This window comes from Cricetulus griseus, chromosome 10 (genome assembly GCF_003668045.3).
Source record: "Cricetulus griseus strain 17A/GY chromosome 10, alternate assembly CriGri-PICRH-1.0, whole genome shotgun sequence".
Classification (NCBI taxonomy): domain Eukaryota; kingdom Metazoa; phylum Chordata; class Mammalia; order Rodentia; family Cricetidae; genus Cricetulus; species Cricetulus griseus.
The window spans coordinates 12,334,051-12,359,703 of record NC_048603.1 but is presented as its reverse complement, the minus strand read 5'-3'; the positions used below and the strand labels follow the sequence as shown (position 1 = coordinate 12,359,703).

General features: G+C 45.4%; 1 protein-coding gene across 1 annotated transcript in view; it reads right to left on the bottom strand.

The window, feature by feature from the left end:
* Dpys (dihydropyrimidinase) overlaps window positions 1-25,653 on the bottom strand; it is a 72,358-nt gene that overhangs the window by 2,447 nt on the left and 44,258 nt on the right. The window contains exon 8 of the mRNA XM_035449661.1: window positions 7,057-7,264. Coding sequence (XP_035305552.1) covers window positions 7,057-7,264 — 208 coding nt within the window. The remainder of the gene's footprint in view (window positions 1-7,056; window positions 7,265-25,653) is intronic.

Below are 25,653 nucleotides of genomic sequence, written 5' to 3'. Positions count from 1 at the left end.
CCGTGTTTCCCCATCTTCTTAAGTGGCCCCTGAGAGAGGGTTGTTTGACCCCCTAAGGGGTCACCGCCCACAGCTTGAGAGTCACTGTTGTACAGGCTGGTCAGCTGCCTATAGATCCCATCCCTGGATCCTAGCTACAAACTCAAGACCCACACCATAAGTCGGGCTTTTGCAGGATGGTCTAGCCTACACTTCCTATGACTTTTAACCTTTTGATATTTTCCTTTCTGTTGAGCTGGCTTGTATAAGCTCTGTCTTGACTAGACTCGAATCATGTCTATCTCTGTGTTGTCTGTCTCCTGACCCTGGCATCCTGCTCTATGTGCATCTCAGAGCCTCAATGGCATTGAGTGTGACAAAATGGCACTTGCCCTGCAGCACTGTCCGTGCTGCCGGAAACCCAGGTGAACATTCGTTTTCTAAGTTAACGTAACCTCCTACCACTGTTAGGAAATCAAGTCTTGATCCTTTCCTCTAGTGACAATGACAAATTTCCATTGTGAAGTATGAAATGCCAGCAAGATATAGACCCCAGATACAGCAGGACCAGGGATCAATGTTCAGAGATTATGCTATTGGCTCACAGACTCCATTCCAACTTCTCTAGCTAAAAAGATACTAGCATACTTAATTCTCAGCAGATTTTCAATGCAGCATAAAACACCTGGGTCTAGATGAGGACCGAGATGATCTGGGTTGAACACAGTAGGTGGGATTGAACTCCCACCTTAAAGACTCGTATTCTCCTCTGCTCTGCCTCACTGGCCAGATTTCTCCAGCTCCCTGGCTGTTTTCTCTTGACCTTGATCTCTGAAGGTTGGGGCCCCTGAGTACTAGGATCCCTCTTTTCTCTCTGTCCGTCAGTTGCCATGGTGACCCTGGACTTGGGAATTTAAATCTCTATTTGATGACTCTTAACTCGATCTCCAGCCTTTATCTCTTCCATTCCAGATTTCCCGGTAAAACAGCTGGAAAAGCACAGCAGAGAGATGGGGGAAAGTGGGTCATGAACGAAGACTTAGGCACACACTAGGAGCTAGACTTGAAAGAGGTAGGATGTAAGCCCTTTGGCATCAGTGACTGTAGGCAGAGATCCCAATACCTGTACTGATGACCACGCCCAGCTGGGTGTGGTCACAGGTATGTAGAAGGGTGTAGGGCGAGGAGGAGCCAGGCCTCTCTCTCTCTCTCTCTCTCTCTCTCTCTCTCTCTCTCTCTCTCTCTCTCTCTTTGCATTCAGCCAGCTTTTGGAAGCATCTGGGACCCGACTTCTCGAAGTGCCAAATCTGGTTAATGATTCCTTTTCCTTGTGTGAGTATATTTTCCCAATAAATTGCCAGCTAATAACCTATCTTGGGTTCGATATTGTTCCTCATCAAGTGACTACAGGTCCCTGTATCCTAGCACCTTGGATCATGCCTGATGATAAACAGATATCTGTGAAAAGAGGGGTGGACGCTTGGCGACTGGACTTCTGGGAACTTTGTATTCCTCTGTTGAGAGCAACATTATTTCAAATTACCCATCGGCTTTCCCAAGTTGCATCTCCAGACACTGGGGAGCTGTGGACGCATCTGGCATGGGTCATGCCCATCCCTCCAGTGCACCCTGGTCAAGGTTTGGCAATCACACTTCCGCACCAGCGGTTTCCATCTGAATCGGATGAGATGGCTTGAAGGTAAACACAAGCGAAAGGGTGCCCTGAGTGACACAGAGAGCAAAAATCGCCCCTCACTTGACAGAGTATGGGTGGATCACTTTGGCAGATGAGAGTTCAGTTGGAGTTCATCATATTTAATTATGATTGTCGTTGTGATGTACTAATAGAAAAACAAAATGGGAATTATGCACAGTACCATGAATAAGGATTTAAGAGGCATCATCATTGTAGCTACATAATTACAGAAATGCTTTTTGATTAGTTGATCAGGGGAAGAGGAGCATGTTAGGGGATAGAAAATGTGACTGTATTATCTACTGAGGGTGGCATGGGAGCTGCTAGGATTTCTGAAAGTAGCAGGAACTATAGAGAAGCCTCCCTAGACCTCAATGGAATAACTGATACCACGCCACCCGTGGGGACCGAGACACTCAAACATCCATAAAAACAACAGCAACTCCAAATGTCAAGCAGACATACTGGCCTGACCTCAAACAGAGTGAATGAATGATAGCTGCTTGAGGATGAAATCCAGTCTGCCCCTGGGGAAGGAAGACAGAGGGCGCTCTGGATACACCAAGCTGAGCTACCCAGTGGTTCCCAGTGAGTCACTACAATGCGAGCAGCTCTTAGGTTCAACAGAAGAGAGAGGGTTCAACAATGAAAATGTATATGTTATCATTCTTAAAATATGCTGTGAGCTATTGCCCAAGGACAGTGCAACAACATTGAACACTTACTTCCGGGGCTGGCTCCTCTGTCCGTCCCCTCTCCCCCACCCCGAGACAGGGTTTCTCTGTGTCGCTGTCCTGGAACTCACTCTGTAGATCAGGTTGGCCTCGAACTCAGAGATCTGCCTGCCTCTGCCACCCCCACCCCATCCCCCAACCCCACTGCCTGTAGTGGCATCTTGCCTTGCAAGTCAACTAGTGGTGATGGCCACACCCTTTGGGTGTGGTTTCAGGTGCAGACATGACCCGTTAAGGTAGAGGAGGGTCTGACTCTCTGTTGGGTTGTGGAGAGCATAAGACGGGCAGAGAGACTGCATATTCTGGGCCAGGAAGACCACAGCAGTTACTTACTCGAATCTGTGTAAGTGCTTCCCTAATAATTACCCATTGACCATAAACCCCACCTTCAATTGCCTGGCTTCCTCTGTTAAGTTTGTCAACAGAATTCGGAGCGAGACCCTACACACTGCAGATGGACCACTGAGAACCCATTGGAGACATAGGAGGCAGGGCTATGCACCCAGTAGGGTTGAAACTTTGTGGTTAATGTGCTTTAACGTGAGCCTGGATCTCTTAATCCATAACATAGGACCACCACCCACTCATCTCCAGGGCTGTAAGAATTAAACTATGGCACCCAATTGATGCTCAATAAACATTACCAGCCGAACAGTGTTGAATGGTTAGATAAGGCGAAGAAAGAGCACAGGTTGAGTTGCCTCTCAAAATGTTGGAGGCTAGACATCTTTTATAGTTTGAAGTATTTTGGTTGGGCACTCCTAGCTATAAAATTTGACATTTGAGGTGTCCTAGTGTTTCAGATTCTGGAACATCTCGGGCCTCAGAGTCAGTATCCTTCCAGCATGCAGCAATGATCTGGAAACAAGTAACAGCAAGCCCTCTTCTTTTCTCTCCGTCCTTAACATCCCTGAAGTAACACTTGCCTACCTCTGTGCTACAAATGTGCCTCACTGAAGGGACCAGCCCCTCACCCAGCCCCCTGCTTTAGCAGCCATGACAGGCTGCAGGAAAGACCTGTAGGCCTCTGACTCAGCACATGTCTGACCTTGCTGGGCCTGCCCTAGTCACCAGGAGGTCAGATGCCCTCCTGTGTCAATGAACCAATCAGAAGTTAGCAGGCGGGACTCGGCTCTGAGTGTGCTTTACGGTACAAGTGCACAACAGTGACTCGCAGAGCATAGCCCTGGGAGGGCCTACAGGCCATAACAACCAGTGGACCAATCAACACAAGACAAGTCGTCCAAGCCCAGAAGCACAGCAATCCGAGACTGTTGCTTACCCCTAGACACTCCGCTTACACTGCTCTGTAAGTTCCACACCTTGAGGTTTTCTCAGGGTCCTCCCACCCGCCACAACGAAAGGACATAGGGCCTGAGTTAATGCAGTTGACTCGTTAAACAACAATAAAAGCCTCTTTGCTTTTGCATCAGAATGGGCCTCTTGGTGATTCTGGGATTCGGAATGTGGGCGCAACCCACATTCCAGCTGACATGAATGAGGACATGGATAGAGATGTGTGTGGGTGTCTCTCCCACACCAAAGAGCCAGCTCCAGCTTCTGCCTCGTCTTTGCTTGATATTGGCCATCAATCCCGTGGGTCAGGACGGTATGGCAGTTAAATGACTCTCTCACACTGCCACCTTGAGAAAGGCATTGACAAACTGTAATGCTGGAGATGGAAAATACCCATTCCAAGGACTGAGTCCAAGTCATCCTCTCGATTTTCTCTTATCTAGAAGGAAAATTATGCTTATCACTGCAAAGATGCAAGGTGGTTTAAAAGCTTTGGCAGCAGTGTCCCGGAGCTATATATCTCTCCGGGAAGCTGTTCTGAGTTCTCTGTAAAGAGCAATGTGACTGTGTTCTCCTGACAACGTAGCAGTTGCTTAATACCGAACAGAGGAAGGAAAGAAGGGCTTTGAGAATAGCTTAGGGAAGGCTCATATTTTCAATCTTTGCTGAAAATTACAGTACTCTAAATACACAAAACTTCCAGGGATAAAATCCATTTGAAATTAAAGAGCTTTTTTTCTGTGTTTGGTAAGGAATTAATAACATGGCGTCTGTTCATTCAGGAAACTTGAAATATCTGAATTTCTGTTACTTTTGCCTTTTCCTTTTATTTCCTTCATGTCTCTTTCCTTGTTAAAGCTCTTCCTTGAATGGCTTTTAAGTGTAAATTTTAAGGATGTTTTAATGTCTCATCTTCTTATTTTAAAAGTTCTGGGAAGGATTAGTTACCTATATTCAAAAAATATTAAAAATATCATTTCCACATCCCTTTAGATTTTATGGTCTTTTATTTTGTATTTGAATTTTTAAAAATGTTTTATGTGTATTCATGTTTTGCCTTCAAGTATGTCTGTGCCCAGGAAGGCCAGAAGAATGGACATGATACCTTGGAACTGGAGTTGGAGTTGGCTATGAACCTTCTTGTAGGTGCTGAACCTAAAACCCTGAACCAGGGTCATCTGCAAGAGCAATAAGTGCTCTTATCAGTTCTGCCATTTCTCAAGCCCCAATAATTGTTTATTTCTAAAGGCACTTATTTTTATCTTCATGTGTGTGTCACATGGGTGGAGGTACCTGTGGAAACTAGAAGACAGTATTGGGTCCCTGAGAGTTGAGGGTACAGGAGGTCACCAGCCACCTGATGAGACTGTTGGGAACAGAACTTGGGTCTTCTAAAAGATCAACAAATGCTCTTAACATCTGGGACTTCTCTCTTAGCTCCAAACAAGCCCCTTGGTTCCTTGAATATTCAGTTTCCTGATCTTTAAAATGAGGGAAAGCCACCACCCTTGCCTCACTTAACAGTGTGGTGATGGGGGATGTTATTCTGTATCCGTTTCTCTTACTGGTTGATGAATAAAACACTGATTGGCTAGGCAGGGAGATAGGCAGGGCTAGGAGATGAGGAGAATTCTGGGAAGTATAGGCAGAGAGGAGTTGACATGTAGCCGCCAAAGGAGTTACAGGTCCGGATTCTTCTCCGGTAAGATAAGATCATGTGGAAATACTTAGATTAATAGAAATGGGTTAATTATTAAGACAGAGCTAGCCAATAAGAAGCCCTAGTCATCAGCCAACAATTTCATAATTAATCTATATTATGTGTGTTCATTTGGGGCAAGGTGGCTGCAGAACCAGGCGGGGAATACTGCAACAGTGTGGTGTGCCTTCAGGAACACTCATTGGTGTTAGAACTGCCTCTACTTATGGCACAGACCAGCAAAAACACCTGGGATCCTTGCTGTCACTGCTTGTCACTTGTCAGTGTCAACATTTCTAAATAAACCCCACAGCAAACTCAACACCATTTTAAACACCATCTCTGTTGACTTAGATATACTGTACAAAGAACTGTAGGACCAGGATGTGGCTCAGAAGGAGATGCAGGCTTCGGATCTGTCCTGGGTATCACCCAGCATGGAAAAAAAGAAAGAAAGAAAGAAAGAAAGAAAGAAAGAAAGAAAGGAAGGAAGGAAGGAAGGAAAGGGGAAAGATAAAAAATAAATTTGTAGTGTTTGGGAGGAATTTAAAGTGTTTAAGAGTACTGGTTTACCTATGCAAAACCTTAGGAAATTATTTGAAAAGTGGAGTGACGCCTGCTGGGAAAAGAGTGTAAGAGCCTACTCTGTGGGACCAGCCCAACAGCCTTGGGAGACTTCATTAGTGCAAACGTACAGGGCTGCCTCCCCACTCTCAAAACACAGAAATCTAAATTTTTTCACCTAACTTTTTTTTTTACAATATTTTAGTGTATTTGGTGAAATTAAAAAAATATTTAAATGTTTGTACAAACAGTATATGAAAATGCAAGATGAATTAAAAACAAATATCCCTTTTTTGTTGATGTTGTTTTCGAAACAGGGTTTCTCTGTGTAGCTTTGGAGCCTATCTTGGCACTAGCTCTGTAGACCAGGCTGGTCTCGAACTCACAGAGATCCTCCTGCCTCTGCCTCCAGAGTGCTGGCTGAGAATAAAGGCGTGCCCCACCACCGTCGGACCAAATACCTCTTTCTTGTCACTGAGCTGTTACAAAGACTGTGGGCTTTCGTTTCAGAATCAGTTATGGGAAAGCGAAGAGACGGGACAGGCATTTATTAATTCTGACATTTAAAAAAATCTTATTTGAGGGTGGAAATGTTTAATTTCCAGGTGAGGAAGCAGAGCCTGAAGACAACGAAGAACTCGCTCTGGCCATACTGCTAGGCAAAGGGGGGGGAATCATCTCAGATCTCCCTTCCCCAAAACTCCACCCGAGAAAGCACCTTGCAGATTTTTAGCTCAAGGGAAGCACAATTTCTGGAGGCAAAGCTGCTGACTTAAGGTCCCCAAAGGTGTGCAGACAGGCCACGCCCCCCAGGCAGCTCCCAGCCAATGACTGTGTGGCCTGGTTCTTGGATGGTGAATAGGTCCCTACCCTGGGCGCGGGAGTCAAGCAACCTGTAAGAGACACATCTGCAAGCCTCCGGGCTTGAACTTCTCTCACTGAAAGCTGGGATGTGCTCTCTGGTCAATCTTGACACCCCCAGGAGCATGTTGAACCAACTCACTGTGACATGATGCCACCACCAGGAGCAATAAATAACAAACCAGGGCGTCTACAGGGCTCTGGTCCCTGTGGCGGGACTGGCTCACCTGGTCTCGCTGCTTGATTCGGTTGTAGATGTATTCAGCAAACGGTTTGCGGGGAATAAACTTCCCATCTCCTGCTGCGACGTTGTAAACTCCGGCTTCATACACCACTCTGCCTCTTGAAATCGTCACCAGGGGCACCCCGTGGCAAACCATGCCCTCGAAGATGTTGAAGTTAACGGCCTGATGGTGAGTTTTGGCTGAGATCCTCCTGCGTTTGTAAAACCAGAACAAAGTCATATCATCACTGGTGAGTAGAGAACGCTACAAGAGGGTTGATTTAGGAGAAAACGCGGCAAACTCCACGAGGCGGGGTTTTGTTAAGGTACCAGGAGCTTCCAGAACAGAACAAACCACTCACGTTTTATTGCAAAGTTATTATATTCTGGAAGAGGAAAACCCAAGAAGCTGGAGGGAGAAGGAGACACAGGCCCCACCCCTACCATGAAGCAGTCTCCAATTGATAACCACCTGCAAATGAAAATTTAGTTTTCTTCAAGGGGGTCTAACTGGGGAAACAAAGTCCTCTTGAGGGGGCCGCATGCCCAGCAGGAGACGGACAACAGAGAAGGAACTCCAGCATATTTAGGGGAGATTCCTCGTCACATTGGGGATCTTTCCTTTTTTTTTTTTAAAGATTTTATCTCGAGCTTTATTTTAAAATTTTATTTTTTTTAAATACACTTTATATAGTTTTTCTTCTCGCCTTTTACCCTATAGGTCCTTTCCATACGTATATTATGGCTTCCAGTTTAGTGTTTTTATGGGATGCCTGAATGTGTGACTATGTGCATCTATGTCTGTTTCTTCCAGCTTCTCTTGAGCTCGTTTCCTTTAGTTTGTTTTGTCCTATTCCGGAGATGTTAGTTTTTGTCCTATCTTATTTTATTATTATCCCTTAGAAGCCTGTTTTCTAATTTGAGACAGGAAAGGGCATGGACCCGGATGGGAGGGGAGGAGTGTGTCGGGGGGGGGGGGGATGACCATAATCAGGATATATTATTTGAGAAAAAAAGAAATATATATATATACAAAAGAAATATATATATATATATATATATATATATATATTCAATAAAGGTAAAGGGTTTATGCCAATGAAATAATTAGTTAAAAAGGATTCATGAATGTAAAGGAGAGTTTGAGATGTATATGGAAGAGCTTAGAGGGATGAAACGGTTTTGTGAAATGAAGGGGTGGGACAGAAAGAAGGAGAACTTGTTGAAGGGAGGGATCTTTGAAATGAAGGAAAGCACGCTGACGGAGGGAGAATGAGCTACACACAGTGACCCACATTGCAGTTTTGTGTGCAGTATCGAAGAGCGGAAGCGTAACAATTCCCCAACGATTCTTCAACGGAATACTTGGCATTTGTGAAAGATGAGAAGAAAGAATATTCCAGGGAAGCAAATTTGCTTTATGTGAAACAGAGAGAAAGCAGGCTACTGGCTGTGCACACCACCTCTAGAGAGAAAGCGTATGTACACATAGACAGTTAAAAAAGGAAATACGGGGCGGGGGGCATGGATCTGGGTGCTTACACCGCTTCTGTGACTTGTGGTGGGTTGACATGGAAAAACATCAAATTAGATTTCTCTGCTCCCCACCAAGCAAATGTCATTGCTATGATTTTCTCACCCTCGGGGTTAGCAAGAGAAAGGGGGACAATCAGATAACATCTAAGAGAGTCTTTATTATAAGGCGTTATGTAAAGGCAGTCACGCCAGCAGCTAAAAGAATTGCTTCCGCTTTCACAAGGAAGGTGTCTGACAGGGTGTCATCGGCACCCAACTTTTCCTTCCAGCCAGAGCTGTAATTTTGCGGTTCTTAGGAGTGTTCACACGTCTGCATCTTTGCACTTGCAAGCTCATCACCCCGAACGCCTCCTCACTCCTACTTCCTGCCCCCTAAAACTCTGCCCTCTGCCATGTTCTCACAAAGAAATAACAAATGAGGCAATCCATGGCCAACAAATATCACACTAGATCCCCTAAATAGCTACAATATCACACTAGATCCCCTAAATAGCTACAATATCACACTAGACCCCCTAAATAGCTACAATTGTTCTGAATGAATGACGAAAAGAATTGTGGATCCCAGAATCCAACCCCAGTGCTCCAGCAAAACCGACTGTTTCTTTCTAGTAGCCTCAAATTCTCTAAGTTCTATTTTGTTTCAGTTTTATTTCTGCAATTAGGGGAATGGAACTCAGGGCCTCATGCATGCTGAGACAGCGCCCCACCACAAGCCAGCCCTAATTTAAGTGTATAAACAGGCTCTTTTCCTGGTGGGTACACACTGTGAGTCATAGAACAGTCGTTTGACACCCATCACACAGTAGGTGCTTTATAAATACGAAATGGCCAAACAAAAGAGATCACAGGAGTTTTCTCCTGCTTTTTCAGGTCAGTTTTATTTCTTAACCTTGGTGACACGGACTGTGTTCTGGAAACAGAACATTGAGTTAAACGGGAAGCAAATACACAGTCCAGGGGTGCTTTCCAGTTCCGGTAAGTGGCATATGTTAATTAGTAATAAAAAAGTAAACGTGTTACAGTTATCATATCGTTAGTTGCCTCTTGGCCACTTACATGAAGCATGGGTTCATTGTCACGCGATACGTATCATCAGCCGTAAGTATAAGCTAAGTCTTATTCCTCCGTTTCTCCAATGGTGAATCTGCAGTAGAGCTGTTTAAGAACTTGCTCGAGGCTCACACAGTTCAATACCCAGAGACACCGCAGGGGTTAGGGAACATTTTCGGCTCTGGAGAGCATCCTCTATGTACAGCCCTGCTGTCTTAGTTACTTTTCTGTTGCTATGATAAAATACCTTGACAGAAGTAATGAAAGGAAGGGAGCACTTATTTTGACCTCTGGGATTTTGACAAAACCTTCCTTTCATAGCCATCTCAAAAGTATAAATCTGAAGTCCTTGAATGTCAAGGCTGAGGTCACCGAAAGCTGACCCTTCAAGAAAGAGATGAGCGCTATGCATGGTCTTTGGATCTCATCTAAGGGTGTTGCCACAGCACACGGACGCAGTCCCATCCTTCTCCAAATGCCTCCCCACATTGTCATCTCACTGTCACGTGACATCCCTCAGCTTTTACAGGTTTCCAAAAGAGGCCACCTTTGGTGTGAAGGTCAAGGTCAGATCAGATTTTGATCTTCTCTTCCAGTCTGGTAGGTCCTGTGTTGTGGCTAAGTGGGCAGTGTTGCCACAAGGACAAAGGCAGGGACATGCTTGTCCCGGCTTTGACTACAAGGGAGTCAGTCAACAGTGACTTGTACTGAGGAGACTGGGAGACAGCTGGAGAAGCCTTGTGCATGTGCGCAGCCTATTCTGCTCTCAGGTGGGCCCCACCCACAGTCCCAGGGTGGGGTGGGGTGGAGGTGAGCATTGTGGGACTGCCCCTGAGTAGTCTTCCCCCGTCTTCTAAGGCCAGAACTCCCGTGTTCCTCTTTCCTCACTGGAGAGGATCTGGTGAGACTCTCAGCCATGGTACACTCCTATTCCCTAACCAAGAGATGGGAGAAGATGTCTTCTATCTCAGTAACAAGGAAAAGGAAAGTGTTTAGAGGGTACCCCCCCCAGCACACACCCAGACCACACCCTGCTATAGGCTGCCTCGTGGTAGGCTGGGCTCTCTCCTTTCAAAGCAGTGACCAAGCCTCCAGGTTCCCCTTGGCCTGCCATAGATCTTTATATCTGTGAGCACAGTTGGCTACCAGAGTCAAAGACTGACAGAGAGTGCAACCTTAGGAGAAAAACTCAGTTAATGAAGAAATGCACATGCCATGTTTATCGGAGCACAAGTCTCAACAGTCAGGCTATGGAATCAGCCACGAGTGTGAGTGCTTGTCAACAGCTGAAATGACCCAGAAGACCCGGTAATGGAATATTATTCAGCTACAAAGAAAAACAAAATACTGTTACTCGAAACTCAGTGGAGACTGTTAGAAGACATTGTGTTAAGCAGAATAAGCTAAGCCCAAATGCCCCCCACATCCCCTCTTAGATGTGATGTTAAAAAGAAATGACGACAACAACAAAATCATTGACCTGGAAATAGAATATTAATTTCTAGAGACTTCAATATAGTGCAGACAGGCAGGGGAAAAAAAAAGAAAACAATGAGGCTGAATTTGCATGGATGTTTGTGAGGCAGAGTGCAAGTGGTTTGAATGGCGAAGAGAATTACTAGTAAATCTGCCTAGGGGACAGACAGAAATGTGGGCAAGACGCTTCTTCCATTTGGGGACAGGGATTTTCCCCGTCCTCACAAGCATTTGAAAGATCTTGTTCACATCTTTTCATCTCATTACTGGCCAATAGCTGTCTCGGCGGCTCCGTGATTAACACCCTTCTTCCCCTGCAGTGAATTGGGTCCCCTGGTTGCTGTCTACTCATTAGCAGATTCACAGTGACTCTGTTGTTCTGGTCACTGACCAGGAGGAAGCTGACCTCTGCCAAGCTCACCCTGAGCCTGTATCACAGGGGTGGCAGGCAGGTCTCACTCTGGTGGGGGGGTCCCCTCTGTTTACTGAGTCCTGGTTATGATTTACACGTATCTAAGGCTGACGATGCCCACAGGGAGGCAGAGGCCTCAAAGATAATGTTAGGCTGCTTTCTGACTTAGTAGCTTTGATGCCACTCACATCACAGCTGCAGAGGAAAACATTGTGTCCCTTTGCAAATGCTTTCTAGCAGCCAGCCGCCTGCCTGTCTTATAGATGAGAAGATCACCGAAGCAAAGCCAGCTCTAGCAGGCAGCAGCCCCGCCCGTGAGCATCCCAAGAGAGCTCTGTAGAGAAAAAGGGCTTTCCTTGTAACACCGTGGGTTTTTTGGAGGGGTCTTCCTGAAACCCCCAAAGTGACTTGTCTAGGCATTCTACTATATTCTAACTCCTTCATCTTATCCAGAGCATGAATGGATTCCTATGTGATTGCCAGGGAAACAGAAGACAGGAGGAAAGACACTGGAACCATTACAGTGCAATTAGTGGCATCTTTAAAAGCATACGTCATTTCTCCGCGTTGTGACACCTTGTGTACTCAACACAAAACAGTAACAGTTCATTGCCAACTCTTTTCTATACTCTAGGAGGTAGGTGCCATAATTATTCCTTTGAGACAGAAGGAGGCTGAGGTATAAATAGGATTAATACTTCACCCATGGTACAGATGGGAGTAATGATAGGAACTTGGGTGACTTCAGAAGCTGGGGACAACTGTCCTCCAAGCTTCATGAGGACCCCCACAAAGAAAAAAAAAGTGTACAGTTGCTAAAAATAAATAGGGAAAATAAATAGGAACTCACTTCCTTCCATCCTTCTTGGTGCTTCTTGGTCTGTTTTCTGTGTGGTATCAAAGGACTTCAGATGCTAGGAAATTTTCCTTGGATGGAATTGGCCAGTCATTGTCAGCAGGATCACAGTGGAAGAGCCCTCTCTTTCGGACACGTTTCCATCCCCCTCCTCTGTCAGCTTAATGGACGTGACAAGTTATGTAAGTGGGGAGCGGAGCAGATACATCTCGGGAAATGCTAACCGGCGCCACGTCAAACGCGTTGTCATTATTAAGCAAAGTTGCCGCTCCATGCCCCATCAATCTCCTTCCGTCTATTCAGACGTCTACACCAGCATCCCGACAGTTGCTTCGAGCTCTCCTGATGCTCAGTGACGACAAAATGTTTGATGCAGGTTCCTAAAAGTGCTGCCCAAACATTGATGTAGAGGGAGGGATAAATGGACCCTGTGCCTCCACTCTTTGGCTCTTGGCTGCCATATAGGCCACGGATGGCGGTATAGACCTCGGGCGAGACGGCGTAAATTGCGTTGGACCCTAGAACTCTGACCTTGGGAGTAGGGACCGTGTCCTTCACCCCATGTACCTCACACAGCACTGAGCATACCAAAGGCATTTGTATGCACCCTCTTCTATAAGGAAGTAAGGTATTAGCAAGTTTCCGTATTGCTGCTTAACATAAATACTGCATATTTTAATCACTAGCTTTCAGAAAAATGGGAAACTAAAAATAATTTAATGTTGTGAAGAAACAGGAATTGGGTGTGAGCCAGCCAGGCTAGCAGAAGACAAGGAGGTGTGTCCTGAGAATACTGAGAGGTGCTTAGAGACAAGGGATGGTGATGAGGTCTTGGAAGGCTAATCCACTGGCAGGGCCAGTCAGTGAGAGTTAGAAATAGCTTTCTGGGTGGCTCGTGGGCTCGGCCTTATCATTTTGTGACTTTTCTAGGGAGCTATTTTGCCTCTGACAAGATGACATCTCTTGACATATTCCCCAGGTACAGCCTGGGTGGAAAAGAATTGTTCTTACACAGGAGTTGACTGAGCTAAACTGTGAAGTACCCTACCTAAAGGTACCTGATGGGGCCAGGTACCTGTGATACTCAGAGCTAGCTCTGAATCATAGGACCGTAAGGGAATTAAATGTTGGACTAAGAAGAGCAGAGAGCCGAGCTCTCCACAGAGGAAATGGGAATGAGAAGATAGGGCAAGAAATAGCTGAGGCGTTCAAAATTCACTCAGTTTTTGATGGAAGAAGATGACCTATTTTTTCCTCCTGCTCCACCATAGGAGACAAACATAAATGATAGCAGAGGAATTCTGGCAAAGATATTGGAACAGGTACAACCAGGCAGGTAACCAGAAAGCTAAAATCCTGGAGGAAATCCAGAGGGTTTGCAGCAAAAAGAGGCAGATAATGGAGTCAAGAGAGGCTCAAGTCTCTAGAACACAGCTCCAATTGCTAGCTGATCTTTTTGTTCCTTCCCAGCAACGTCTGGGCAGCATTTTGATGAAGTTACATTAACCATTTGTCATCTGCTGAGTAGCAATAGAGCTCCAAGTCATTGTCCAGTTTAGATTAATAACATGTTTGAAATAATATTTAACATTGCCTCATTTAACCTCCCAGTAATCATGTGATTACAAAATTCTTAGCATGCCTGTTGAGGCTTGAACAACTCAATGGGAAGGGGACTCATAGGACCTTTTTAAAAACAGCATTGGTGGGTCCTGGGAATGGCAAACACAGGTTGTCAGACTTGGCAGCAAGCCCTTCCATCTACGAAACCACCTAGGGCGAATCTTACAGGGGTCCCTGGAACTCCTCCCTCTATAAGGAGACATCCCAGGCCTGATACAGTGAGGGTCTTGGTGATTCTGGCTGCAGTGATTTAAGATGGCAGCAGGCCTCTCTAATGTGAAGCAAGCAACTACACAAGAGTCGAGTGGTACCCAACAAAGGTCGATCCTGAACTCTGTGAAGACTGCCATTCAACAGTGAAAGCTGCTTGCTTAAACCTCAGGAGACACAGTGATTACCAAATACGCAGGTGCCACTGTATGCTTATATTCTTCTTTGCCTATGGTGACTATTCAAAGCCACCACTTGGCTTTAAATTGATGATACTACCTACAATCCAAAAAAAAAAAAAAAAAGGGTAACTGGACACTCTTTACTCCCTGCTTAAATGACCAGGATGTTCAGGACACTGGGGATCCTGAGGGTAATTAACTGTTTTCCACCTGGATGAGAACTCAGAGATGCTAATTATCTCCTTCTTCTGCCTGGTGCATTCTATAGCATTGCATTTCCCCTCCTGAGGCTCTGTCAGAGCGCAAAGCCCAGCCTGAATCCCAGCTGGCCCAGCCTGAATTCCAGTTAGTCCAGCCTGAATCCCAGTTAGCCCAGCCTGAATCCCAGCTGGCCCAGCCTGAATCCCAGTTAGCCCAGCCTGAATCCCAATTAGCCATATGGCATGAGCTTGACACAGACCAAAGGGCACCTGCTTCAAAGAGAAAGCATATTAACAAGCCCCTAGCTCCCAAGGTGTCAAATGAACGTGGCTATCCCAAGCAGGCTCAAGGCTTCCCGTGTGAGGGGAAGATGCAAAACAAACAAACAAAGAAACGAAAACCAAAACAAAAGGCACACGCCTGCAAAAGTGCAGACTGCCACCTGACTCAGCTTCTCCACAGGCAGACTCACCCAGCTCTAATGTGGGAGTGGAGTGACACCCAGGACAGCGTCTGGAGTTAGTCACAGCCAGATACGCAGAGATCCGCTGACTTGAACACACTGGGGAGATAATAGCCTAGCTCATGGTATTCCTAAAGTTTTGGTCACCGGTACAGAGAATTCCTGTGGATCAACTCCCTGGCTCTACCTAGCAGCTTTGGTAGGAGGACTATAAACACTCCCACATGGCTGTTGAGGACATTGAGGCAAAGCAAGGCTTAAGGGTTCATCTCTCTCAGCCACTGGATGTGTGTTACCAGGCCAGGCAGCCCAGCAGCAGAGTCCAAGCCTTAACCTCAGGGCTGTGGTGCACTTTGGAGAGCCTGTGGCTTTACAGTGTTAAAAGTCTACACAGTGAAGACTGTTAGGCCTTCTCTGAAGCCCTTCCTTGGCCTTTGCAGCTGGATGCACTGGGATAAATGGCTTAAATTCTCTCCATCTCAGTGCCTTCATCCCTAAAATGGACCCTTGCAGTGGATAACTCCTGTGGATAATGGTACATGCATTTCAAAGGACGGAGGTGAAGGGCAGTCATTCCTTCTGTACTGCACGTTTGTTGGATAACTGGTCCTTCCAGGTTGAAGAATTCCCTCATGGCCATAAAGGAGGGGCTTAGCTCATGAGACTGGCAAGAAACGTATGACTCAGGAAGTTCATGAAACTTGTAAAACTCAGAAGTATTAAGAGATTTCCCACCTGGTTCTGTAGCCTCCTTGCCCCAAATGAACACACAGACACTATATTAATTATGAAACTGTTGGTCAGTGGCTAGGGCTTCTTATTGGCTAGCTCTATCTTAATTATTAACCCATTTCTATTAATCTAAGTATTTCCACATGGTCTTATCTTACAGGAGAACACACCTGACTCCGGTCCTCTCTTCCTGGGCTCACATAAGGATTCCTCTCTTCCTACACTTCCCAGAATTCTCCTTGTCTCCTAGCCCCACCTATCTTCCTGCCTGGCCAATCAGTGTTTTATTCATCATCCAATAAGAGAAACATATACAGAATAACATCTTCCATCACAGGAGACCCTCTCTGGGGTTGTACCCAGTAAGCACCTGACGTGGAGCGAGGACTCATACTGGCGTAGCTGCCTGAAGTTACATAGGAAACTATTGACACAACTCCCATGAGCCCTCAGCTATACTGGTGCACAGCAGGGGGCGTTTTGGTGATGCAGCTGTTGTGGAATCACACATCCTCTTGTCAGGGTAACCCCAGTCAACTCATGGATTCACCAAGCTACACTGGATGTAACAGTTTCTTTGGTGCTATGTCTGGGGTAAAATCTCCAAACATTCACCTTTGAACTCATTGGGTTTTCTTGTGTTTATTAATAGCACCTCACTGCTGTTAGTCAAGATCGCCTAGTCAAGGTCATCTGGTCAGGTTCATCCCCAAAAACTGTGATGCTAAGATATTTAGTTGTGGCTTCCATTCACTGCATGCTTATCTTTGAGACTCTTATGCCAGAGATTATTTTATTTAGTCCTCATATACTCCATGGGAACACTGGCGTTAAGTCAGGGAAACTGGATAACTCACCACTAACCAAACCAGAGTCTTTGTGATTCAAATACCAAGAGGTTAGCCATAGTATATATATTGCTTCCCACTGGGAGTGATGAACACATGTGAAATTCTTCTCCAGATCTTCCCAGAAATACTAGGGCACCTTACATGGAAACTCGGCATCAAAACAAACCAGAACCACCTTGGGGAAGAGGGTGTGTCCCAGGTGCCTGTGAATCATTACATTTTGTTTTTTATAGGGAAATCTACTAATCACCATAAATGCCTATCTAAAATCTTTCCCCCAAAGAGTCGCCAAAGAATCCATCTTTTTGAAGGCACAGAACTGTGCTTTCTTCTAGTCCTTGCATACATAATATCCTCACAAGTACCAGAAAAGTGATAGCTGGAGGAGAGGCGGGGCTTGTCATGTGTTTGGAATTAGATGTTTGTAAATTGAAAACAAAGCAAAAACTTGGAGTCTTTTATCAAACCACTGAATGCTACTCCTGCATCATTAAACCTTTCTTGTCTCTTATTTCTCAAATAAATGAGGTTAGATTGCTAATCAGGCCTGTGAAGTTACCATAGAGAAATGAGGTTCTCATACATGGGTTCTGAATGTTGAGGATTTTAAGATCTCTGCTTCATGACCGTGGCCTGCCAACTCTGTCTACAACACTGTGCTCCACCCTGGTCTCAAGAGAAAGGAAGATGATAAAGGGGCCCCAAACATGACAAACATGGCTCTGGCAGGCCTTGCCTGGAGCCTTGCTAAAAACCATTAGATTACATTCCTAAAGGCAGCCACCAAGATCTATCCCCTTATTTGGCCACTTCCTCTTCCGGAGGCCGACTACCAAGGCCCAGCTATCAACATATAGACGTACAACCAAATGCCTCCTTTGGTTCACCTAATTAACAAACCCAATTAAAATTAAACACCCCATCTCAGCACAGGATCCCTTTTACCTTTATAAACTATCATTTGCCTATATGCCATGTCTATTGCTTCTCTATCCAGAGGCAGTCCTTTGTCCCTGCAGGGCAAATATCACCCCCCCACCCATCTCCGTTCTTTTCCCTTCTCCCTTGTCCTCTGTCTCAAGTCTTTGTCTCTTATCCCCTGCCATCTGCCCCTCTGGGGCAAATAAACCTCCTTTGTGCTGAGAACTTGGTTTTGGGATGTCTGGTTCTGATACCAGTTCTTTCAAAAGGAAGGGCAAATAGAAGGACGGGAGGGAGGGAGGGAGGGAGGGAGGAGGAGGGAGGGAGGGAGGAGGGAGGGAGGGAGGAGAGAGGAAGAGAGGAGGGAAAGAGGACCTGGAGAGCTTGTTTGGAGGTTCTAGCAGGGGAGCTCAGTCACTCCTATACCCTTGAAGGAAGACTGGGGTACTCAGCTTTGGGAGGGACGTGGAGTGGTGAGGGAGGAAGGGGACACTAGCCAGCCAGATCAGCTGAATCAACCCTGGCGAACAATGGGATGACAGATGTAGCAGCCAGATCGTCCTCACATCCAGGAGGGAGGAAGGAAAAAAGGAAAACAAAACCAACTTCATGTTGGTGAAAGAATGTAGCAAATTCCTCAGTGTTTAAGGGTGTATTTATTGGCCCCCTGCTGCTCTAGGTGCTGTGGGTGGGCCAAGAGCAGATGGAAATCCCTAGCCCATGCAGCTGACATTCTAGCCACGCTGCTTCTGAGTTAGAAACAAGATTCTCATGTGGGTTAATGAACAAGGTCAACATTTCACTAACAGTAACAGGCAGATGGCACTTCCCAGTTTACCCAGAACACTTTCCAGTAACGACAGCATTTATTTCTCAAAAGAAGTTTGGAGAGCTTGCAAGAAATGTGATAGAACCCTTAAATAGACAAATAGTATTATGTCACCCAAAGAAACAGTAACAATAGGCATGAATAGACATTTCTTCATGAGAGAAAAAGAAAAAAGAAAAGCCAAACCTGGTGACTAATAAATGAAAAGGTACTTAGCTTCGTTTGTGCACAAATGTAAGCAATTTGCCACTGAAAGGTAATAATTTTTACATATGAAAGAAGCAAAAAGTGAAAAGAAAGGCAAGATTGTGTCTGTGCCCGAGTGAGAGCGTGCTGTTTGGTGGAGTGTGCTGCTTGGCTCTGCTTTCAGTAGTTTATACAATGGAAATAATCGGAGGATTCAGTTTTAAAATAGCAAAACTTCCACAAAAGGTGCTCATTACCATAGACCCAGAGGAGCTCCTCACAGAGCAGTGTCCAGATAATCTTCCCCGAGGCCGCAGTTGGAGCTGTCCGGCTGAGCACCCGAGATTCAAAGGGTTCTAAAATATATTTGGATCAGGCCCCAAACCATTTAATGGCTCGGCACAACGCAGCATCCAAGGGACATTCTGGTGGCATTGTGGTCACAATAGCACCTGACTGACCTGCAGGTGCAAAGAGAGAAAATGCAGCCCACAGGGATGGACCTATGACTGACGAGCCACGCTGGGCTGTGCTGGGCCTGCTGTTGATTCTTCCAAGCTTTGTTCGCCTGTAGGACTCCACGTTCTCCGCCTTCCTGCTGGCTTCTAAACCTCTTTGCCGTCATTATGTTACCCAAGATGACGATCGAATTAATGTTTCTTTTTGTTTTAGTACAGTGAAGGCATCATTTCCCTCCAATACTCATCAACAGTTGGTGCTATCATCATTACTGTCTCTGCATTTCATCAAAGGAGATCTACATTTTACCAAGGTCAAGGGAGTTGATTGCCCAAAGGGTGTTTCTTATCTGCCCAACTAGTTCCTAAGTTAAAAACCTAACACTTGATTTAATTAATTATGGGTCACAAGAAAGCAACACTGAGTGAAAGCCAAAGTTACATCCTAAATTTCAATTACTATGCCTTAGAGATCCATGAAACAAAAACCACCTCTGACCTGCAACCCCCCTTGCCCAAGGACAGACAGTTCTGGAAATGCTGGAGGCGGTTGTTTATGGGAGATAACAAGCCACATGTTTTCACTCCCCTAACAAGTTTGTTTGACCCATCTACACCGGATACGCTTGGTCACACGTGGGCTGTGAAGAGATTCACAGGCTGGAGGTACATCAGGATGTATGCTTGCCGCTGATTGGACCTGATGGAAAATGCAATGGATTATGGGTTTTCCTTCTTTTTTTTTTAAAAAACTGTTTTTTTTTTAAAGATTTATTTATTCATTATGTATATAGTGTTCTGTCTGTCTGTTCTGTAGGCCAGAAGACAGCACCAGATCTCATTACAGATGGTTGTGGGCCACCATGTGGTTGCTGGGAATTGAACTCAGGACCTCTGGAAGAGCAGCCAGTGCTTTTAACCTCTGAGCCATCTCTCCAGCCCGGGTTTTCCTTCTTAAGCCCTGGGTATAGACCCAGCCAGAGTGCATCCATCTTCATGATGTCTTCTCTACTCTCCTTATTGACCCCGACCTCATCACAGTCATTTGTCCGCCCTCTGTTTGCTGACCTAGAGCCACCCTCATGATTCTCTTGATCCATGTTCTGTCCTAATCAAAACCCAGCCTTCCGTGGAGCCGTTGCCTAGGAACCCAGCTCAGGGTTATCATGGGGACCTCCCCTCCCCCTTTCTCTCTCCCCCTCCCCACCAGGATTCAGTCTTTCCCCATCTCTTGTACTAATATGAGTAGATTCATTTGTCCTCTTGACATTATTTGTCTTTCCCACCTTTGTGTCTCGCCATCAGCACACACCCTTTTTGATAACAACTATTATATCTTATATTTATGTTTCCCGTGTGCTCAGAAATTTTTATACATGGTAAGCATACAACAAATCTATGTTCACAGGTAACTGCCAGTACTTTTCATCCTGCCACGTGGAATTCAGTAACCTCCGGTACCGAAACACTCCACTTAAAATATATATATATATATATATATATATATATATATATATATATGGATAAATTACCTTTTCATTATTCCCCCCCTTTAGAAGCTTAGTTTCCCTGAGACGCCTGGTGGGAGAGTAGAGTCAAGAGCAAAGTCAGGATATTTCCTGTTGAGAAAGAGAAGGGGGAGGAGACCAGGGGTCAGGTGGCGAGAAAATATTATGGCAGAGTAAAGAAGTCACCTTTCAAAAGTAGGAGAGACAAAGAGCGTCACAAATATAGAAAAACATCTAGACAAAAGGCTACACAGGACAGGTGGGAATTACAATTCAAAAGACAGAGATCAACACACGCCTCCATGCGTCCTTGCACACTCCTATTACACGTATCAAGTTTTTGTGCCTGCCTTTGCTCCCTAGCTCCTAAGCTCCTGGTCCCTGTACTGTATTTTATTCACATTTGCATTTAATGTGCTTGTTTGGGATATTTATATTTTGGGGGACCGTATTAGGGGTTGAACCTGGGACGCCATGCATCAGAGGCAACCGCTCTACCACGGAGCCTCAGCAAAGCCATTCATATCAGATGGCAGGCAGAGCAGCAGGGACAGACAGCCCTGCACAGGTGCCACACTTAGCCCCGAGAAGGGCGGCCTTATTTAGCTTCCCAGAAAGAGTTTTCTGGGGGCTCTAGACAGATGGAAAAGGAGCCCCAGTCACAGTGCTAAAGGCTGGCCAGGTGAACCAAAGGAAAATTTCATTCAGGCAACATAACCACCAAATAAAAGAACTGTATTGATCTATTTGCCTCCCCACCAAAGAGAAATCAAGTTAGACACAGGAAATTATAGGCAACAGGTTTGCTGTGACTCCGGTCACTGCTGCAAAAACAAACCTACCTTGCCCCGACCCCTTCCTAGCTCTCCCTGGAGCATGTACAGTCAGTCACGCTCTCTTTGGGGAGACGCTGACTAGGTGTTCTGCAGTCACACAAGGTCTTTCAAATTGGAAAGTCAACCGCCTTCTGGTGTCCAGAGAAACCATGCTGCCAGCCGGATGTGCTCCGGGCTGGGGTCCAGGCACCCTGGTGGGTTTGCAGGAATCTGTGCCGTGTACCAGCCAAGGGAACTCTTAAAACCAAGGACAGACATGCAGTCTGTTGCCCAGGAACACAGGGACGAGGCCCTGACTTTGGTCAAGAATCTCAGCTTACGTGTGACAAGAGGAAGGAACTGAATGAAGGGTCAGGGTGGATGCTTGTTCAGAATGAGCACATCTGTATTCATTGACCTGGATTCGCAGAAAGCACTCCCATGTCAGCGTTCATGCATCTCGGGTATGAGACAACAAATTTTGAGGAGTAAGTTAAAACAACAAAATAAACGCAGGCTTGAGTCTAAAAGTGAATATTTGTACTACCTGAAAGGATGGGAAGTCCCAAATCTGAGTTGCCCCCACTTCCTTTCCACCCCATCCTAGCTCCAGGGTCCCAGGCTCAGTTTCTGTGTGCCTGGCTTAATTGATATGGGCAGGTGGGAATTACAATCCAAAAGACAGATTGACGAATGTTTCCAGTGTGTTCCCACTGGGTAGCATACGCTCCTATTACACGTATGAAGTTTTTGTACCTTCGTTTACGCCATAGTCCCTGAGCTCCTGGCATCTGTACTATATTTTGTTCACTCGTTGTATTTATTTGGAATATTCCTATACACCGTGAAAAGTATGCTGCAAGTGGTTTAATGAAGAAGCTGACTGACCAATAGGCAGGCAGGATAAGGTTAGTCGAAAAAACCAAACTAAGGAAGGGAAGAAGGGAGTAGTCAGTGGAGAGTGAACTGGCCACTGAGGATGCTAGGGGATAGGTAAAGCCACGAGCCACGTGGTTAATACATAGATTAATAGAAATGGGTTAGTTTAAATGTAAGAGCTAGTTAGTAATAAGCCTGAGCTATTGGCTGAGCATTTGTAATTTTTTTAAGGTTTTATTTACTATGTATACAACATTCTGCTTCCATGTATATCTGCACACCAGAAGAGGGCACCAGATCTCATAACGGATGGTTGTGAGCCACCATGTGGTTGCTGGGAATTGAACTCAGGACCTCTGGAAGAGCAGTCAGTGTTCTTAACCTCTGAGCCATCTCTCCAGCCCAAGCATTTGTATTTAATATGAAGCTCTGAATGGTTATTTGGGAACTGAATGGCAGGAGAGAAACATCCAAAGGGATATTTAATTTTTTTTGGCCATACTGGGGATTGAACCGGGGACATGGCACATCAGGGGCAAACACTCTACCACAGAGCCACAGCCTCAGCTCTTGCTTTTGGTTTTTTGAAATGGGGTCTGGCCATGTTGCTCAGTTGCTCAAACTCCTCCTACACCCAGTCTCCTAAGTAGCTGTGCAGCATGGCAGCCTGGGTGGCTATTTTCCTGATCAATGGAGCGATGAATACAACCTCAGAGACTGTGTGGCAGGGCCTACGGCAGTGTGCTGTTCAGGGCCTAGACTCTTGATTATGACAAGGATGAGGCTTAAGTCAATTAAGACTGTCTTTTTATCTGCCTTTTTCTTCCCACTGCCGTCAGCCGTTGCCTTTTCTCTTTTAACGTTAGAGGCTCTTCAACCTTCTGCTGTATCAACTAACATGTGAGCCTTCCGCACACATTCCCCTTTCAATTTAGCATGGTTAGCCTCCAGACGTTCACACAGGTTTGGAAGCCACGAGTCACGGTTTGAATCCGAAATCTCCTCTGCAGCCTTATGTCCTGGATGTTTGCTTCCCAGCAGGTGGCACTATTTTAGGGACAACTGTGGAACCTTTCGGTGGTGGGACCTGGCTCACAGAAGTAGGTCAGTAGGGGCCCAGCCTTTAAAAGTTATAGCTTGTCCCGTGGTTCTTGCCTCTCTACTTTCTACTCCTCTGTGAGGTAAAGCGCTCCCAACCCACATTGCTGTTAATGTGAGCTGGGCTTCTTGGCCATGCCTTCCTCACCGTGATGACTGTAGGGAGCCGTTCCTGCATTCTCCATTACAATGATGGTGCCTGCAGACACCAAATGTAAATTACTTCACAGGCGCTGGGTAATTTCCATTCCTTTGATCTCTGCCTATCCCGTGGCTCATTTGGCCTGAGGAGCTGAAGCCATTCATAGGGTAACACGTCCCAGGCAGCTGCTTGCCAGCCTTTATTAAGGGATGGGATTCTTGGTTCAGAGTCTCCGCTCTGGTAAGCTTATGCTCTCCCCTCTCAAGATGCATTAAAGCTTTCCTGCAGAAGGATCCGAGTGTCCTGCGTGTATTTCTTGCCGGCGAGAACATATAGCGCACGAAACAGATGACTAAGACTCTGAAACTGAGAGCCAGAATGAATCCTTTCTCCTTTGTTTCTGTAAATAGGTTGACTAAAATACTATGCCTGGGTATTTCCTATTGAACTGTCAAAGTTATCCTTAACCTCACTCTTGTTGCTGGAGTTTCTTTCCTGTCCTGTGTGGTCCTGCTGCCTTGCTTCAGCCCCAAATAAACACATGCATACTATATTAATTATAAAACTATTGGCTGATGGCTAGGGCTTCTTATTGGCTAGCTCTGTCTTAATTATGAACCCATTTCTATAAATCTATGAATTTCCCTGTGGTCTTGCCTTAGAGAAGAATGCCTGGACCTGTTACTCCTTTGGCAGCTTCATGGCTCCCCTTCTCAGTCTCCCTCTACCTACCTTTCCCAGAATTCTCCTCGTCTCCTTGTCCTACCTATCTTCCTGCCTCTGTTGGCCAAACAGTGTTTTATTTATCAACCAATAAGGGAAACATGTATGCAGAAGGGCATCCCCTATCATTACTCTTCTAAAGTTTTAAAGTTTAGGAAACTTTAAAAATAAACAAAACTGGGGCTGGAGAGACAGCTCAGAGGTTAAGAGGGCACTGACTGCTCTTCCAGAGGTCCTGAGTTCAATTCCCAGCAACCACATGGTGGCTCACAACCATCTGTAATGAGATCTAGTGCCCTCTTTCGGCCTGCAGGCGAACACTCTACACATAGTAAATAAAATCTTTTTTAAAAATAAACAAAATAATAATTGAGGTAGAAAACAAATAAAAAGCAACCTACAACCCCTTTGCAGACCCCTGTTTTTACAACTTGGGTGTAAAAAATGGGTTAGGTCTTATCACTTGCCTTTCTACTTTGTGTATCAGCCATTTGAAAGGGCTCCAATCTACTGGTTTAAGTGATGAGGAACAGATGAGTGAAGGACAATATATATATATATATATATATATATATATATATATATATAGAGAGAGAGAGAGAGAGAGAGAGAAGTTCTGTCCAGGCAGAACTGGACTGTCAAGGTCTAAACAAGCAAACAGTGGGATGAAGCATTCTCCCTCGGGGATCAGCTGAGGGACAGTCAACTCTATGGGTGTCTAAATCTGACCCAGTTCTTTGAGTCTAACAGAACTTCCCCAAGAGCACTGTGTACCAGAGCCCCTCAGAATGTATGTGTTAAAGCCTGACTTCTGGGCTCTGATTCCAGAGCTCCTGAAGGAGCAGATGTGGGATAGGACTTGGGAAGTCACACTGGGAGCAAACTCCCGGTGGTGGCATAGTTAGTCCACAGACCATATTTTGAAACCGCTCCTCTGTAAAAAGCAGAAAGAAAGAAACAAACAAAAACAAACAAAAAGCTTAAATTATGTATTTTGGTGTCTCCTTCAAGCCATTAAAAAACAAACAAAAAACGTTTCCTTGAAAAAAAACATAATCTCCAAGAATTGCTGCTTTGTGATCATTTCCTGGAGGGGAGGGGGTGATATGTTTTTTCTGAGGCTTTCTCTAAAGCCATGATTCTTACTGCACACTGAGCATAGAGTCCCTGAGGGTCCTGTTACATACTGACATCAAATTTCCATTGGTCCCCATGAACTATTTTTTGTCTTCTCCATAACCCAGAGTCCAGGTTGTTAGGGCAACCAGCCAGAACTAGGAGCGACTCTAAGACCTACCAAAGGATACAGCCTAGAATAAGCCACTACCATCACTACAATCACAGGCCAGCCATGCTCCTTAGCCGTTGGCTATGGAATACTGACTGCAGCTTTAGGGACAATGACAAAAAAAAAAAAAAAAAAAAAAAATGCCTGGGATTCATTTCT